The sequence below is a fragment of the Podarcis pityusensis genome, assembly GCF_964106645.2.
Source record: "Podarcis pityusensis genome assembly, chromosome: 13".
Classification (NCBI taxonomy): domain Eukaryota; kingdom Metazoa; phylum Chordata; class Lepidosauria; order Squamata; family Lacertidae; genus Podarcis; species Podarcis pityusensis.
Window position 1 is genome coordinate 50,067,419 of NC_138038.1, and position 17,609 is coordinate 50,085,027.

General features: G+C 45.4%; 2 protein-coding genes across 20 annotated transcripts in view; both read right to left on the minus strand.

Annotated features, from left to right (window-relative positions):
- Positions 1–17,609, minus strand: part of LOC308462214 (immunoglobulin superfamily member 1-like) — a 119,922-nt gene that overhangs the window by 28,205 nt on the left and 74,108 nt on the right. The gene's annotated exons all lie outside the window — the stretch shown is intronic.
- LOC308462289 (roundabout homolog 1-like) overlaps positions 454–17,609 on the minus strand; it is a 29,002-nt gene continuing 11,846 nt past the window's right edge. For 2 of the 11 annotated variants that reach the window (XM_080979896.1, XM_080979897.1), the window contains exons 6-9: positions 17,086–17,385; positions 15,073–15,180; positions 14,429–14,523; positions 12,184–13,411 (exon numbers count right to left, since the gene is read on the minus strand). In XM_080979896.1, coding sequence (XP_080836022.1) covers positions 13,262–13,411; positions 14,429–14,523; positions 15,073–15,180; positions 17,086–17,385 — 653 coding nt within the window. In that variant the 3' untranslated portion in view covers positions 12,184–13,261. Of the gene's footprint in view, positions 1,201–3,118; positions 3,201–3,474; positions 3,583–5,038; positions 5,360–6,738; positions 8,104–12,070; positions 13,412–14,428; positions 14,524–15,072; positions 15,181–16,001; positions 16,168–17,085; positions 17,386–17,609 lie in introns of those variants that run through there. The other 9 variants (XM_080979898.1, XM_080979899.1, XM_080979895.1 and 6 more) reach the window with 9 other exon arrangements.

Sequence of the window (17,609 nt, forward strand, 5' to 3'; positions counted from 1 at the left end):
CCAAGTTCAATGGCTGCGGAAGACGGACTTCCTGCTTCCACGTCTCTCCGCTTTCAGCCAAGTTCAAGCCAATTTAAATTTTCCCTTTAAAGTCTCAAATTCAAGTGACTCAGTCTTTTACTCACAAGTTAGTTGCTTTTTCGTCCGAATCCGTAATTTAGCAGGAAAAGGGATCAGCGCTCACCGACAGTAGCAGCGCGGCTTCGCTCCTCAGGCTGTGAAACAGCTCTCAGCGCCGCAACCCCCCTCCGCGCTCCGGAGCCCCTTACGGGGTTCCTTCTGCACTTGGAGGGTCGCTCAAGGCGCCCACCGAGCCTCAAGACCCCAGGCTCTTGCCGCCTGGGGTTTTCCAGAGTGGGTCTCCGCTTCGCCGTAGCGGACGACCCGTTGCCTGCGGAGCCTCCTCTCCCGTTCAGAAGAGGACCGCCATTGCCGTTCGCGCCGCCCCCTTGACATCTGAAGGGAGGGCATTCCACAGGGAGGGCGCCACTACCAAGAGGGGCCTCTGTCCTCTATCTAGAACAAGGCGGGGGAACCTGTAGCCTTCCAGTTGTTGTTGGACCAAACTGTATCTGTCCAAGCCAGCATGGTCAATGGTCAGGGGATGATTGGGTGGGCTGTACTTGGATATGTCAGAAGATTAAAATGAGAATGGAAAAGGCCCAATTGCCTTCTAAACCCGGCCCGTGGACAGTCCAGTAATCTGCGTGTTTTTACATGAGTAGAATGTGTTCTTTTATTTAAAATGCATTTCTGGGTTATTTGTGGGGCATAGGAATTCGTTCATATTTTTTCCTTCAAAATATAGTCCGGTCCCCCACAAGATCTGAGGGACAGTGGACTGGCCACCTGCTGAAAAAGTTTGCTGACTCCTGCTCTTGAGGAAAGTGCTGCAGAAGTTGAGCCAAGCCGTATGCTGGACTAGGCAGGGAAAGGCAAAACACTGCCCTCTTCCCTGACCCCTTCCACCCCATCTCCCTGGTCATAAATCCCCATCTGAATATCTTAATCTCCCCGATGGCTCATTCGTCTTCAGAATCTCTCTATCGTTCTGCTCTCTTCTTGCCCTGAAGGGGAATGTTGTTGTAGAGACCTTCCTCCTGGTCTTCGGCCGGTTTCGCTCTGCTCTCCATCCATAATTGCGATATTGGGGGCTGCGGCAGAGCAGGGGGTGGCAAGGCAGTAAAAGGCGTCTGAGTCCTGAAAAGGAGAAGGAAATTGAGGGACATGTTCAAAGAATGATGAGCCCCCCAAGCCTGTTGGGAGCAAATTGAGGGTTCACTTCATTCAGTTTTGACAGCAGCCAGCTGGACACTCCTGGGCAACTCACAAACAGGCCACCCTCCTCTTTTGCTTATCTCCAGTGCACAGCAGTTCAGAGGTAGACTGCTTCTGCACAGTGAAGATCTACTAAGCTGTCATGACTAAAATGTTTTGGCAGAATATTCTTCACGAATGTACCTCTTTTCAAAAGGCATCTAAACCACATCCTGTAGCAGCCAATCCCATAGCTCAGTTTCTATTTCCTTAAATAGAAATTGGGGGGGGGGGCAGTTATTGTATTGTCAAAGGTTTCATGGAGGAAGTTGTGATGGTTTCAATATGAAAGACAGAAAGAATCTCCCAATCCCAGCCATGAATGGAGGGGGAAATAACCTCGCTAAACTATTTTATTTTATTTGTAAATGTTTTCACAGTTTCCGTCCCAGTTTCTTACACAGAGAATACACACAACAGCTCACGGCAAAGGTGAACGGCCAAGTAACTCAAGGAATCCCCCTCTTGTGAGAAGTCCAAACGGCCATCAAAGCATCTGTCTGAGGACAGAACCATGTAGCAGGAGCTGCCTGCCCTCCTGTGTCCAGAATAGACATTAGAATCATAGAATCAAAGAATTAAAGGGAACCCCCAAGGGTCATCTAGCCCAGCCTCCGGCAACCTGGAATCCTGCTCTGCTCCCTTCGCCCCTTCTGCCCCCAACTTTCCCTGTCCACTGGCTCTGTCCCTGTCCCAGCCACCCCATCCCTTACAGACATCTTTCCTTCTCTCCAATATGCCAGTCATTTCCCCCTCCTGAATCAGGTAGGTAGCGGTGTTGGTCTGACGCAGTAGAAATATATATATAAAAATTAAAAAATTGTCCAGTAGCACCTTGGAGACCAACTAAGTTTGTTCTTGGTATGAGCTTTCGTGAGCATGCACACTTCTTCAGATACACTGAACCAGAAGTCACCAGACCCTTATATATAGTGAGACAGGGAGGGGTATTACTCAGAAGGGTGGTGGGAATGGGTGATTGGCTGATAGGTCTCGACTGTTTACCACTATCAGCCAATCCCCCATTCCCACCACCCTTCTGAGTAATATCCCTTCCCACCCTCTCACTATATATAAAGGTCTGGTGACTTCTGGTTCAGTGTATCTGAAGAAGTGTGCATGCACACGAAAGCTCATACCAAGAACAAACTTAGTTGGTCTCCAAGGTGCTACTGGAGAATTTCTTAATTTTTAAAATGTATTTCCCACTCCTTATCTGCCATCCCCAAACTTGTCCTTCTTCCTGGATAGCTCAGTTGGCTAGAGCGTGGTGCTGATGATGCCAAGGTTGCAGGTTTGATCCCCGTAAGGGGCAGCTGCATTTCCCTGCATTGCAGGAGGGTTGGACTAGATGATCCACTGGGTCCCTTCCAATTCTACAATTCTATGATTCTTCCTGTGGGGTCTCTGCTCCTTTTTCTGCCTGGGACACCCCCCGCTGCTTGTTCCTCCAGTCGCCTTTCATCCTTTTATCTCCCAGCCAACAAGACATTGTCCCTCTCTTGACTGATAAGTCTCTCCTGCATTTCCAGGTTGCCAGGCTCTGGGTTCAAGTTTTCCTCCCCTCTGGAAACTCCTTGCATAGTTTGTGGGTGCTCTTCGCCTCCAACTATGTTCAAAACTTTAAGAACTGAACTGCTGCCTGAGCTGGCTCTTTCGCTCCTCCCTTCTTGTGTGCCACGACCATTGTTATTTTGGTTGGCCAGTCTAGGAACACTTTTTGGAAGAAATGCTTTAAATAAATAAGAAATTATGAAGACACACATCACATCAGTGTTATACCAGCATTAGTTGCCATTACCTCTGAGGCTTCCTAGTGGCGCTGAACATTTCAAGGTACTCGGAATTTGCTTCTTCCGTGTTTTCCTGTTCGGATTTCAACGCTTCCAAAGTGGAAATGGAGAGAGAAAAGAGAAGAAAGATGGTGAGACAGGGCTGGTCCTGAAAATAAACCTCTTGAGGCTGGGAGTTCCACAGGACAGACACAGGCAAGGCTCCCTCCCACACCCTAACCACATCCAATATGAAGGAAGACAAAATAAATGCTTGCTTTTAACCAACACTGCTTCCATGACCACCACTCTCGTGACGCAGAGAAGAGCACCATCCCCTAATAGGAAATGACAAGAGAGGGCCACAGTTCTCAGCATCACCTACCTCTATTCCTTCTCGTGCAGTAAAAAGCAAGAGGGACCATCAGGATCGCCAGTGGAATTGCCAAACATGCATATAGCAGGGGTGGAGAAGAGGAATTTGGTGCCCAAACTGCAGAAAGGAAAGAAGGGGATTCAGCTGTTGGTATGAATAATCGGGGGGGGGGGGGACTCCATTGTAGCCATTGCTGTTGAAGACACAATAACAGTAATTCACTGAAGTTAAAAACACAGTGATCATACAAGCTAATATCACCATCTGTTTATAATATAAAATAGGATTTGTTTTGCAAATTAAAGTGCATGTGAAGACAGGCTCCAAATAGTGGGTCCGACAGTCAAGAAGGCGGTTTCTGCATATTATTATTATTATTATTATTAGTATTGAAATTATATGCCACCCTATACCCAGAGGTCTCAGGGTGGTTCACAGAAAAGATCACAACATACATAATCAGAATAAACACCCACCCACCCCAGAAAAGAGCTACATCTTAAAGGGTATGGGATGTCAAACAGATCAACCAAAGGTCTGGTTAAAAAGGAACGTTTTTGCCTGGTGCCAAAAGGTGTATAATGAAGGCACCAGGCGAACTTACCTGGGGAGAGCATTCCACAGATGGGAACCACTGCACATGCTGTAGAGAGAAGTGAGGGGCAGGTGGGGCTTGGGAAGGGGACTCTGACCCTCAACCTCCACTGCCTTGCGGGATATCTTGGGGAGAAGAAAAGGCTCAAGAGGAAACCCTAAAAAGTCCCTAAGGCGGTTGGACGGGGCCTTGTACTCCTTCTGGCAACTCCTGCAGCCAAGCTGGTGCCAAACGTCTTGCTTTCCTTTCCTTTGGACCCCATCAGCTGTGGGAATGTTCAGGGTGGCAGGAGAGGATATATTGTTTATAAATATCCTTCCTAACTTATGCTAGCAAGTTACATTCCCCCTTTTTACATGCACAGCAGATAGCTGGTTGCAGGCTCGTGCGAGCCTCTCACTATTATACAATTCGTTCTGTCTTCGGATTGAATTGTACGTTCCTGGTAAGTTCCCTTGAATCCCTCTTAAAAGAATAAAGACACCACAATCTTATTCAAAGTCAATAAAAGAAGTTTACTTAACATCAGTTCACAGTTGGATTCCTGAAGGCAGACTTAGTTACAAATATGTACATGTGGAATCTACCCCATAAGGAGGAATAATCCCAGTGCTTCTGCTAGCAGAGCAGTCTTAGCTACAAGCTGGTCAAAAGAGGAAGGAAGTCAAAAAAGGGAAAGGTTGCTGCGTGACTTGTCCTTTTGTTACCTGGACAGGTTAGGTCACACCCACCTTCTATCACATGTGAAGGGAAGGATGCTCCAGCCAGGAGGAGCAGGAAGTTTCGACTGGCTGGAGCAAACATCCCCTCGCATGTCTTCTCTAGCATTTCAATGAATGTTGTACTTGACTGCCTTTCATGGATTACACCCCACAAAGCCTATGGGGGGCTTTGAACTCAAACATCAAAGGGGGGAGGGTCCCAAAGCTAAAGCAGACCCTAACCCCCAACTATTGCCACCAGTTGGAAACCACTCACCTGTGAGGTACACCTTCTGACTCCACGGAGAGACGATCCACCCCCTGCTCGTTTTTTCCTCATACCTGCAGGCAAATTCCCCGGTGTGGTTGAGCTTAGCCTTCAGGATGTTGACAGACACACCTGCGGAGGCACCCCCATGTTCTCTGGAGAACCGCAGGGACCCACCGCTGTCGGAGATCATCTCAACACCATCCCTGAAGAAATGGAATCTTTTCTCCACGCCGCCTCCTTTGGCCAAGCAAGTGAGGAGCAAGGGGTCTCCTTTGTTCACCACTCTGGACGGAGGGTCCGTTTTCAGTACTGGAGGAGGAAGAGGATCTGGAGGAGCCAGCCACAAAGGAGAGGGGGTTAGGAGGGACCACAAGATGAGGAAAAGCTGTGGCTCAGTGGCAGATCATCTATCTGCTTGTCCTAGATTCAATCCCTCGCATTTCCAGGTAGGGCTGGGAATTTCCCTCAGCCAGTACCATGTGGGATGAGTTCCCATATGGGACGAACTCAAATCCTCATCTGTAACTCTTAAGCTAAATCCTGCCTTCAGGGACCCAATTGTGAACTGAATGTGAGTAAACTTCTCGTTGCTTTAAAAAGAAGACTGTTGTGTTTTTATTCTTTTAGGAGGGAATCCAAGGGGTCTTACCAGGAATAATAGAATTTAAGAGATTCTAACGAATCTGCAAGTCGCTTCCTGCTGTGTAAAGAGGGGAATGTACTCTGCTATATGAATAAACTAACCAGCATGAGTTAGGAAGGATAATATTTAATCAAAAAAATCCTTTCCTGCTACCCACAACATTCTCACATGATTCAGTATAAGGGAACTTCCTGTCTTCCTGAATCAAAATGATTGAGGCCAAGGTCCACATAGATGGACTGGGGCAGTCCAGTATTTTGCCCAAGTTGAGGGACAGAGTTTGTGGGTTTGGGGCCAGTACGAATCATTATTGCTTGGAATGATGGGGACTGAACTGGAGGAGATGGGGAACATGGAAGTACTGACACGAAAGCTTCCAGGAAGATGTAGAGAAGCCTCACCCCTCCGCTGACGCAACGGAAAGGTCTTACAGTAGGAAGGCTGAGAACATCACACTTCGGGAGTAGGAAATGAGAAGGGACCTCTTTCACAGGTCAAGAACTGTTGTGTCCTTACATCCCTCTAAAAGAGTGTTTCTCAACCTGTGGATCCCCAGATATAGTTGGACTACAACTCCCATCATTCCTAGCCAGCATGACCAGTGGTCAGGGATGATGGGAGTTGTAGTCCAACAACATCTGGGGACCCACAGGTTGAGATCCGCTGCTCTAAAACATCTCCCTGAATTCCTACTCATGAGTAATTTTTAAACTTCCCTTCCTCTCCCTTTGTTATTTCTCTCACACCCATGGGGGCAGGGACATGTTTTAATTTGGACATACCAATATTATATATTTGATGTTAGCCGCCCTGAGCCTGACTTCGGCTAGGAAGGGCGGGATATAAATAAAAGTTTATTATCATCATCATCATTATTATTACATATACTGATGGTGTTGCAGAAACAAAACACGGAAGAAAAGAGGGGTGTGAAAAGGTTACTCATATGAAAAGATTGAATGGAAAAGCCTGCTTCTCAGCGTGTCTTTGGATTCTGCTCAAAGTCTGCCTGGGCTCCCTCTTGCCCCTTCCAAGAGACGTACCCCGAAAAAGGAGGCCTCACCCATCACTGCAATATGGATGGAGTTGCTTCCATGCGATTGCTCTCTCGATTGTATAACATTGTAGGTACAGGAATACTCGCCGCTGTCTTGGGGAGACAGGCGCAAGGCATGTGTGAATGCCCCCCCAGAGGGCGCAGGCTTCTGGAAATACAGTATCCATTGGTGACTGAAAAAGGTGACTCCGGATATGTTACGGTGGTCAGGAGCGGAGCACGTGAAGTTTATCAGTTCGCCAGTTCTGTAGATGTCTTGTTTGGGGGACACAGAGAATCTGGGGGGAGGAGGGTAGCCTGAGAACAAAGGGGAGGAACACAGAGAAAGTTGGAGGAATGGATCAGGAAATACACAAAGGAAACTGTCAGGCCTAAGGATAGACGGATTTGTCAGATTCGGTTTTACTTTCTTTCTCATTATTCTAGTTGTCTACATTTCTACAGGAATCCACAGTGCGGTTTTTAAGAAACTTCATGAAAACCCATCAGCATTTATGTATGCCACTACTGGAGCCCGTGTTTTGTTAGCCCCAAAATGGAAAACGAGCGAGGCCCCAACCAAAGAAAAATGGCAACTTAGGTTGACAGAATACAGTGGTACCTTGGTTCTCAAACACCTTGGTACTCAAACAACTTGGAACCCAAACACTGCAAACCCAGAAGTAAGTGTTCCGGTTTGCAAACTTTTCTCGGAAGCCAAATGTGCTCCGTTTTGAGTGTTACGCTGAGGTCTGTCTGTTTTTGCTATTTCTTTTGCCTTTTTTTGTTTTTGTGGCTCTTTTTGTTTTGTTTTTGGGACTGTGTGGAACCCAGTTCAGCTACTGATTGATTGATTGATTGTGTGACTGCAGTACATTGTTTATTGCTTTCATTTTATGGATCGGTGGTCTTGTTAGATAGTGAAATTCATGTTAAATTGCTGTCTTAGGGGTTGTTTATAAAGGCTGGAATGGATTAATCCATTTTGCAATACTTTCTATGGCAAAGCGCACCTTGATTTTGGAACACTTTGGTTTTGGAACAGATTTCTGGAAGGCATTAAGTTTGAGAACCAAGGTACCACTGTATGCACAACTTGCAGACTTAACATATAGAATAAGAGAACAAGAAGAGCATACGCTTAAAGAAGACTGAAAAATGTTTATTGAATATATGGGAAATAACTGGGTACACCTGAAAATATTGGCAGCATTAAGATAAATTCAACCGTGTAAATAAATTTTGATGGATGCAATAATGGAAGACTGAATGGCATATCAGTAGTTTTTGTAAAATATGCAGGGATTTGTGATATGTAAAATGAACCATGGTAAGAGAAGAAGTGAAGTCGTTGATATCTTAAGGGTGCAAAATGAGTATTTTAAATTGTAAAACAGAAATTTTAATAAAATTAGATAAAAACATAGAAAATTCATCTTCGTGCAATTTTCTCCCCAAAAAACAAATTTTTGTATGTCGTTTGGACTAAAATACCAATTTTGGCAAGCAATTTCTGCTAATGTTAGGCACTTTTGTATCATAAGGCCACAGCCTGCCCAATCTGCAATCACTCAGCCAGCGATCAAACGTTAACCCATAGTGTGAACAGCACAAACGCTTTTACTTGCAGCCAGGTATTCCAAAGGTCAAACAAACTGTTGCAGCACAAAGCACACACACCTGCCGGCTGGGAGGGCAGACCAGGCAAGGACCAAGATGGTGCCAAGCCAGCCCCTCCCTGTTTCTCTGTGGGTCCGAATTAGGAAACTTCTTGTTAAAATCCAAGCAAAATTGAGTTTCTCCCTGGTTAGGCCATTGGTCCACCTTGATCAGTGTTGTCTTCATGAACTGGGTGCGACTCTCTAAAATTTCAGGCAGGGGCCTTCTCCATCCCTACCTAAAGGTGTCACTGCACCCATGAGTCAAAATGTTCCCATAAGTCAGTCCCTGGGTTGAGGCTTACAGTCAAATAGAAAAGGGAACACAAGGAAGCCGACTTTACTAGCTGAACTATTAAGAGACTCCATCGCTCAGGAGCCACACCAGCCACACTCTTCAAACCAGACCAACACTATTGTGGTGTGTGTGGTTTCGGCAATCACTCAAAACGTAGCCTCGACTTACTGCCGTGTTTCTGTTCTTTCTATTGTTATAAGAATTCGAAGATCTCAGATATAAAATAAATGTTCACAAATGTACAAGGCAAACACATATAAACCATGTGTCTGAAATAGTATCAGAGAGCAATCCTGAAGCCATTTTGACTTTCCCAATGACCTCAGATATTCCTCTGCGGTAAGGGAGGCAAATGGGGAAAGCCTTCCAATTCTCTTTCCGCTTACAAATCCTGTCTTAAAAGGCTCATAGGGTGAGCCTGTGACCTGGATTCAGGAATTAAAGTATTAAACATCACAAAAGAATGGCCAGGCTGCCCAGGTAATGCAATCAGTGACCAGTAACAGATATCCTGGCAAACAGGATTTCTGCTGTAGACAGCCTCCTTCTGTGATGTATGCATGGTATTTTGGGAGTGGTCTCTGGCTACAGGGTGGGCAGTTTCAAAAGTCTATATAAGGGCTTGCATACCATTGTTCTGGGTCCCTTCTGCATGTGGAGAGTGGGGACACTATTGCAACAGTTTTAATAAAGATCAGTCTTACTAGCCGCTTTGTTTCGCAATATACAGTGGTGCCCCGCAAGACGAATGCCTCGCAAGACGGAAAACCCGCTAGACGAAAGGGTTTTCCGTTTTGGAGGTGCTTCGCAAAACGAATTTCCTATGTGCTTGCTTCGCAAGACGAAAATGTCTTGCGAGTTCCTGCGGGGTTCCCCCCCCCCCTTTTTCCCAAGCCGCTAAACCGCTTATCAGCTGATGGCTAAGCCGCTTATCAGCTGATCGTTAAGCCGCTTATCAGCTTATCCTTAAGCCGCTTATCAGCTGATCGTTAAGCCGCTTATCAGCTTATCCTTAAGCCGCTTATCAGCTGATCCACTAAGCCCGCTAAGCCGCTAATACTGCAGCACTAATCCGCTAAACCGCTAATGGGCTTGCTTCGCAAGACGAAAAAACCCGCAAGACGAAGAGACTCGCGGAACGGATTCTTTTCGTCTTGCGAGGCACCACTGTACTCTGGTTGGCCTCTGTAATTTTCTCCTACCAATAGGGAACCCACGTAAGGACTCTATACGGGCTCTTGGATACCCCATAAGGGAAAAGGAGCAGGTTTTTTTTCCTTATAACACTATCTTTGAACAATGCCTAGAGAGAACTAGACAGGGGGAATGTGTCCCTGTTGGTTCTGCCGGACTTCTTGGGGGCTTTTGATACCATCAACCATGGTATCCTCCTGGGCTGCCTTGCTGGGGTGGGACTGGAGGCCCTGTTTTACAGCTGCTCTGTTCCTTCCTTCCTTCATGTCCTCCATGCTATTTAACATTTACATGAAACTGCTGGAAGAGGTTGTCCAGAGTTTGAGGGTTCGGTGTCACCAGTATGCTGATGACACCCAGTATAAATATTATGAAAACGGCATACAAAAATGCATTATATCGGAGAAGATTCATCTGCAGAAATGTGTATGTTAGGCAAAATTGTATAAGAATGGGTATATCACGAGAAATTCGCACTTTAAAGCTGACGAGGACTTAAAAACATCAGAAGCCGGATGTGAAAACATGGGGAATTTGAGATTGGTAAAATGAAAAAAACAACTGAAAATGGCAGATTGCCCGTCTCTCATACAACTTTAGGAGACATTTGGAAATGAAATTAGATGTTTATGCTAATTATTTACTCTAATCGTTAAAAAAGACTAACCCAACTTTGGGCAGTTGGGTTTATCCACCACCATATATAATTTCTGTAATGGGCCAGTTTTATCGAGTTTATGCATCAAAACAAAATTCCACTACCAGCCTTTCAAATAAAGGCCTCTTTGTGTGAAAAAGACTTTTCCATTCACCTCCCCAACCCATTTTTCAGTTTTACTTCATTCCCACCCACACCCTCATTTCCGCCTCCGAGATTCTGGGTTAAAATGTTCTTTTTGGTGTGGCAAGTTGAAAATTTTCGTTTTGCAAGCAATTTTGGATTTAGTTATTTCACATTCAATTTCTGGATTATTCTTCCCCTTCTATTTATAGACTTCTTACACAAGGATTTAAGAGTAGGAGTGGATGCAATTAGTGCATTATTTGCCTTAATTATACAGCAATAGAAACAACCTTTTTAATCAGCCATTGGAATGGGAAAAATCAGAGATAACATCCCCCATCTGCCCCATAATTCATTTCATCCTATTTAAACTCATTCCACCATTTTCCAAGTTGACATTGCTAAGTACAGGATCTGTTTCGTTATTTTATTTTTCCTTTTCTTTACACACAAGGCGAATACCTTATCAAATTAAGCTAGAGCTTACAAATGTTTAAATCTCAATTCAGCTGTCTCAAAGAACTTGTAATCTCTATTATATTTGCAGAAAAGCAATGGGGAAATGCAAATATGAAACTCCACCTTCTGACACCTTTTTCATACAGAATAAAGAGGGCTGGTTCTGATTTATGGTATAATAATTTATGGTATAATAATAACAACCATAAATTATAGGCCAGTAACTTCTTTCTTTTGAATTATGATGCTGGAGGAGACTCCTGAGAGTCCCATGGACTGCAAGATCAAACGTATCCATTCTGAAGGAAATCAGCCCTGAGTACTCACTGGAAGGACAGATCCTGAAGCTGAGGCTCCAAGACTTTGGCCACCTCATGAGAAGAGAAGACTCCCTGGAAAAGACCCTGATGTTGGGAAAGATGGAGGGCACAAGGAGAAGGGGACGACAGAGGACGAGATGGTGGGACAGTGTTCTCGAAGCTACCAGCATGAGTTTGACCAAACTGCGGGAGAAAGTGGAAGACAGGAGTGCCTGGTGTGCTCTGGTCCAGAGGGTCACGAAGAGTCGGACATGACTAAACAACTATACAACAACAACAACTTCTTTTAGTTTGCTCTGTGTTAATTTGAGTTAATGGGTTGTCTCCAATCTTAGTCACACGCGGAGAAGACCCACTGAAGGCAGTGGCTTGCAGCCTTGAATTTGCTGCCGCTATCGAGAGTCTCACCTTATTCCTGCAAAGTTCCTTTCTCTGCTTTTAGCAACTGATGAACAGGCAGAAATCCAAAAGGGGAAGATAGGCTAATCAACATGCTCTGGAAAGCTCCACCTGTTGATTTCTACCTGTTTCAGAGCTGCTAAATGAGCAAGAGTTGTCTCCAATCGTTTAAAGCGTGATTCCTAACTGCACCACCTATCCAAGACGGGCTGAAATTGTCATAGCAGGAACCAGAAGTCAACATTACCTGCACAGGCCGATCCCCAGAGGTGGGTCAGGAGAGAGACTGGCAGGAAAGAAGAGAAGAGAAAAGACATGAGGAACTGGGGAGGGGAGATATCAACAGGTGGGGAGTTTTCCATCTGAGAGAGAGAAGGGAGGTCTCAAACCTGTCACCAATGTCACAGATGCCATGCTCGCTCAGTGTTTCTTGAAAGCTGGTTCCTCAGCTCATCGCTGTCTTCTGCCCAAAAACAGGTTGCAAATTAGACATACCCGATTCTATTATTTCCCAACCCAAAAGACCAAGCCAGGAAATGTATGGGCAGGTACACACCCACACGGCACTACCGGCCCCTGCGCACAAGTCAGCTCGGGGGCCTTGGAGACAGCCTAGATGTTGTTTAACACTGTCAACAGCAGCTAACCACATCCAAGCCTCTTGTGGCTTCACCTCCCTCACCCACAAAAGCTTCTTCAGAACTGACAGCAGCGTGGGCCTGGAAGTAAGGAAGAAACTGCATGCAGCTGACTTGAAAAATTGAAAACCAACTTTTCACCTTGCATCATGCCGAGACATTGTGTGGGGTGTGTGTGTGGGGGGGTGTCTTGTACTAGGCCTTGTTAACAGAGACATAGAAAAAATAGGGGTGGTTGGATTTTGCTGCCCAACTCCCCCAAGGGACTGAGTCCCCTAAGTCCCTGATCGGTCAGAGATGAATGGATGGAGGCAGGAGGCAGTGAAAGCAAGGTACAGTAGATCTTTATTTTTTGGTTGCAACAGAGTTCCTTCCCCTCCTTGCAAGGCAAGAGAGACCCCGAACCAGGAAGAAACATCTCTTTTAAGAGTTTGACCAAACTGCGGGAGGCAGTGGAAGACAGGAGTGCCTGGGGTACTCTGGTTCATGGGGTCACAAAGAGTCGGACATGACTACACGACTAAACAACAACAAAAATTTTGGTGTGAAGGAGGACATCCACTCTTCAAACAGTCAGAAATTACTATATCACACCTAAGGTGGGGTTACTGTGGCTCAGGCAGGCCAAGGTGTGATATTCCTGAGGATTTAGCAAGTCTTGCATAGTTCCAGACACAGTTTACACAAAACATTGGCATTTGATATGACAATCAAGATGCCTGTCAGACATCCCTCAGTGCAATCCACCAATTGGCTAGCAATGTAGGACCCAACTTGACCAGAAACCTCTACAATTGTCTTCAATTTCTTCTTCTGTTGTTTGGTGGAAAGAGAATCTCACTGTACAACAGCCCCTCCTCTTCAACCGGCTGGAGCTCATTTTCCATCACTGGTCCTGAGGAAGTTGCAGCAGAACAAAAGGGGAGGAGGGCATAGGTGGCACCTGAGCCCTGTGAAAACAGAAGAAAGTCAAATGTGCCGTTGCTCATCAATTAAACCAGAAAGGGCCTGTTGAGAATGAAGCTTTTATCCCACTTGTTAGAGCTTCTTTACAAATGCAAAGGGATTCTGTCTTAAAGATATAAATGTGAATAAATGTAATGTTTACATAGTTCTTGGCCTATGTTAAGGACTTAAAGAAGACAGGAACGCATTGCTAGTTTGTTTAGAGCAATGCGTTACTTTGTATTTGTCGACATTTTATCTTGTAACTAGTTTAAGACAGTTTTGCAGTAAAACATCCTTGTGGTAATGCTAATTTGTTTCCACACTGCACAAGGTCCCTATCAGGGAATTTCACTCCAATAACAAACTTTCAGCTCTCAGGAAATGTCTTCAAGGAACCCAGGGAATTGGATTTATTTTATATGGCGGGCCAAACAATGGCCAACACCTTCTGATAATCAAGAACTGCCCTGCTAAGTCAGCTCAAGGGCTGATCTAGCTCAGTTTTGTGTATTTTGCTTAACACCAGGTCACAGTCTGTATTCATATCCAATTACTCATAACCTTGGATGAGCAGTGAGTGTGCACTGGCAAATATCCCCTTACAACAGGAATAGGCAAACTCGGCCCTCCAGATGTTTTGGGACTACAACTCCCATCATCCCTAGCTAACAGAACTAATGGTCAGGGATGATGGGAATTGTAGTCCCAAAGCATCTGGAGGGCCGGGTTTGCCTATGCCTACCTTACGAACATGCACCATTTAACACCAGGCAGTCAAATGCCCCCTGGGATGCTCACAAGCAGCTATGAAGAGGACAAACTTCTATCTTGCATTTGGACACAGAACTGCCAGCTGGTTCCCAATGTTAATAACTATTCATGGACATCTCTGTCCATGAAATCGGCTAATATTCTGTCCATAATAATTGCCACTATCATATCCTGCGGCAGCAGCATGTTCCACAAAGGTGGTTGTGCCGTTTTCTAAGGATGGAATAGTTATTAATCTCACCCCTTACCTGACTGGGTGTTGTCTGGGGCTCCAGTGTTCCAAGACCACCTGGTCCCGCCTCCTCCTGTTCTTCTAGCTCAGATTTCCCCCAACATTTCACTGCTTCCAAAGAAAGAGAGCAAAAGAGTGAAAATGTAAAATATTGTCACCCCTGCTGGCCGTTGCCTTGCAAACTCACATCCATCCAGACCAGAGGGGACTAGACAGCCTCTGCAAATCTCTCTCTCTCTCTCCATCAAAACAAGATTATCCACATTTACTTTCCAGGAACAGGTCCACGCCTAAAATCTCTGTGTCGAAGTTTGTGTGTTTTTGTTCCAGAGCTTTCCCTGTGAAAACTTGCTCTTTAGCACTCAATCAGAACAAACATCCATTTGAGCTTTCCCTGTGAAAACTTGCTCTTTAGCACTCAATCAGAACAAACATCCGTTTGAGTTTTCTGCAGATAGCCATTTGCTGTGATTGAGATTTAAAGAGCAGATTTCTGCAGGGAAAGCTCTGGGGCAAAGGGGGAAAAAGGGCTTAGACATAGAGCTTTTAAGCACAGACCAGTGTCCAGAAAGAGCAGGACAGAGAGTGGGGAAGTGTGGAAAAGCCTCCAATTTCAGGCTATGAAATGCAAAGAGATAACCTCCAACCCCCATCACTTACCACCAGTCTTTTTCCATCTGCAGTAAAAAGCGAGTGAAATCATCAGGATCACAAATGGGACAGCCAAACATGCATAGAGCAGTGATGGACCTTGTGATGGAGAGGAATCTGAGAAAAGAAAATCAGAAAGGATAAGGGTTTTTTTTAAAAAATATCAGTCTTGTTCTTGAAGGCCCAAGTCAGGTAGGAAATATCACTTTCAGAAAATCATTAAGTTCCATAGCTGTCAACTTACAGATTTGAAAATAAGGGACCAGCAGCCTTGAAAATAAGGGACCAGCAGCCTTGAAAATAAGGGACCAGCAGCCTTGAAAATAAGGGACCAGCAGCCTTGAAAATAAGGGACCAGCAGCCTCACCTGTCCCAGGCACTCCAGTCTTCCTCTCCTCCTCATGGTCAAACTCATGCTGGTAGCTTCGAGAACACTGTCCACCCAACTTTGTAACCAGAGGTTCAACTGAATAGAATCTGAATCACATGCACCACAAGGCCTATGCAGCTTCAACTTAAGATGGCTCCCCGGCCTGGCTTTGCACTGCAAAGTTTGCAGCAGCACGTGCAACAAAATGGCGTCCAGCATTCAAAAACCCCATCAGCTTGCATTAACTAGCCACACACAAGGCATGCAAGCTCCACCCCCCCAGTCGTTCTTAGACTCCTTATTGGCGAGCGGCGCAGCCAAGCAACACAGTTGGAGCCTCCCTCCTCCTTGGCCAGCAGGGAGGGAGGGAGGGAGAGGAGCTGCTTTCTTTGAAATTTAAGGGACATAATTTAAGGGACATTTAAGGGACATCCATCAATAAGGGACAGCAGCGGGACATGGCGCTGGAATAAGGGACTGTCCCTTCAAATAAGGGACACTTGACAGCTTTGTTAAGTTCTGAAAAGTCCTTTACAATATCCCTCGTGGGAAAACAATATAAGCACACCCTCAGCTTCTCAATGCTTGACCAAATGAAAAGGGTCTCTTGGACAGTAACCGGGGTCAGTCTTTTCCACGCTGTCCCCCTATGAACTTTTCACAGTTCCTGTTGACTGAGCGAGTAAAGTGCAGGAAATCTTCTCTGTTCACCACTCTAGGCAAAGGATTCACTGCTGGCATCAGAAAAAGGAAGGGATTCTGATAGACTCATCCACAAAGGAGTACAGAAGCTTAAAACGAATACAGTGGTACCTCACGTTACAGATGCTTCAGGTTACAGACGCTTCAGGTTACAGACTCCGTTAACCCAGAAATAGTACCTCGGGTTAAGGACTTTGCTTCAGGATGAGAACAGAAATCGTGCGGCGGTGGCACAGCAGCAGGCCCCATTAGCTAAAGTGGTGCTTCAGGTTAAGAACAGTTTCAGGTTAAGTACGGACCTCCGGAATGAATTAAGTTCTTAACCCGAGGTACCACTGTAATAGACTGTGGTCTACTTGGTTTTTAACAGGAAGTCATATAACTGGGTCAAACAGCTATATGAGAGTCATGGGTCTGAGATTCGTATCCTGATTTCTTGATTGCCAGTCCTGTGGTCAATTATGTTTCCTGATTTTTTTTTTAATGAATCTAGATTCAGCCAGAGAACAATCTTCCCCCTGTCCCACCCCCCAAAAACTGGAGCTTGAGACCCTACAATATTGGTGGTGATTCTCACATCCCCCCTGCAGTGACCATCTTTTGCTCATTCATATATTTATGGAAAATCCAGATGGAGTTGTTGCTAAATTGTTATACAGTGGTACCTCAGGTTAAGTACTTAATTCGTTCCGGAGGTCCGTTCTTAACTTGAAACTGTTCTTAACCTGAAGCACCACTTTAGCTAATGGGGCCTCCTACTGCCGCTGCGCGATTTCTGTTCTCATCCTGAAGCAAAGTTCTTAACCTGAGGTACTATTTCTGGGTTAGCGGAGTCTGTAACCTGAAGCGTATGTAACCTGAAGCGTATGTAACCTAAGGTACCATTGTATTGCAGTGATTTTTAAAAAAATGATTTTAAAAATAATGGGGAAAATACAGAACTTGCTCACCTTCCATTACTACAGAGATGATGTTGCTACGTGGAGACTGGATTTCCTTATTTTCTAATCTGATGGAATATGCACAGCTGTAGTTCCCGGCCGTATCTTCACCAACACGCAAAGCTTTATGGGGAATCATCAACTCATTACGGGGAAGCTCCTCAGATGCCTGACCTTGTAGCTCCTTGTAAAATGTGTATCCTGCTGCTTCCCGCCCATCAGGAACTGAGCAGAGCAGGGTAATCTGTTCTCCATGGGTGTAAACAGGATTCAGGGGGTTCAGGGAAAGGGTGGCAGGGAGTGGGAAATCTGGGGTTGGAAGGAAGAGAAAAAACAAACCAGTCAGCTGGGGGAATACCGTATTTTTCGCTCTATAAGACGCACCAGACCACAAGACGCACCTAGTTTTTGGAGGAGGAAAACAAGAAAAAAAATATTCTGAATCTCAGAAGCCAGAACAGCAAGAGGGATCGCTGCGCAGTGAAAGCAGCAATCCCTCTTGCTGTTCAGGCTTCTGTGATAGCTGCGCAGCC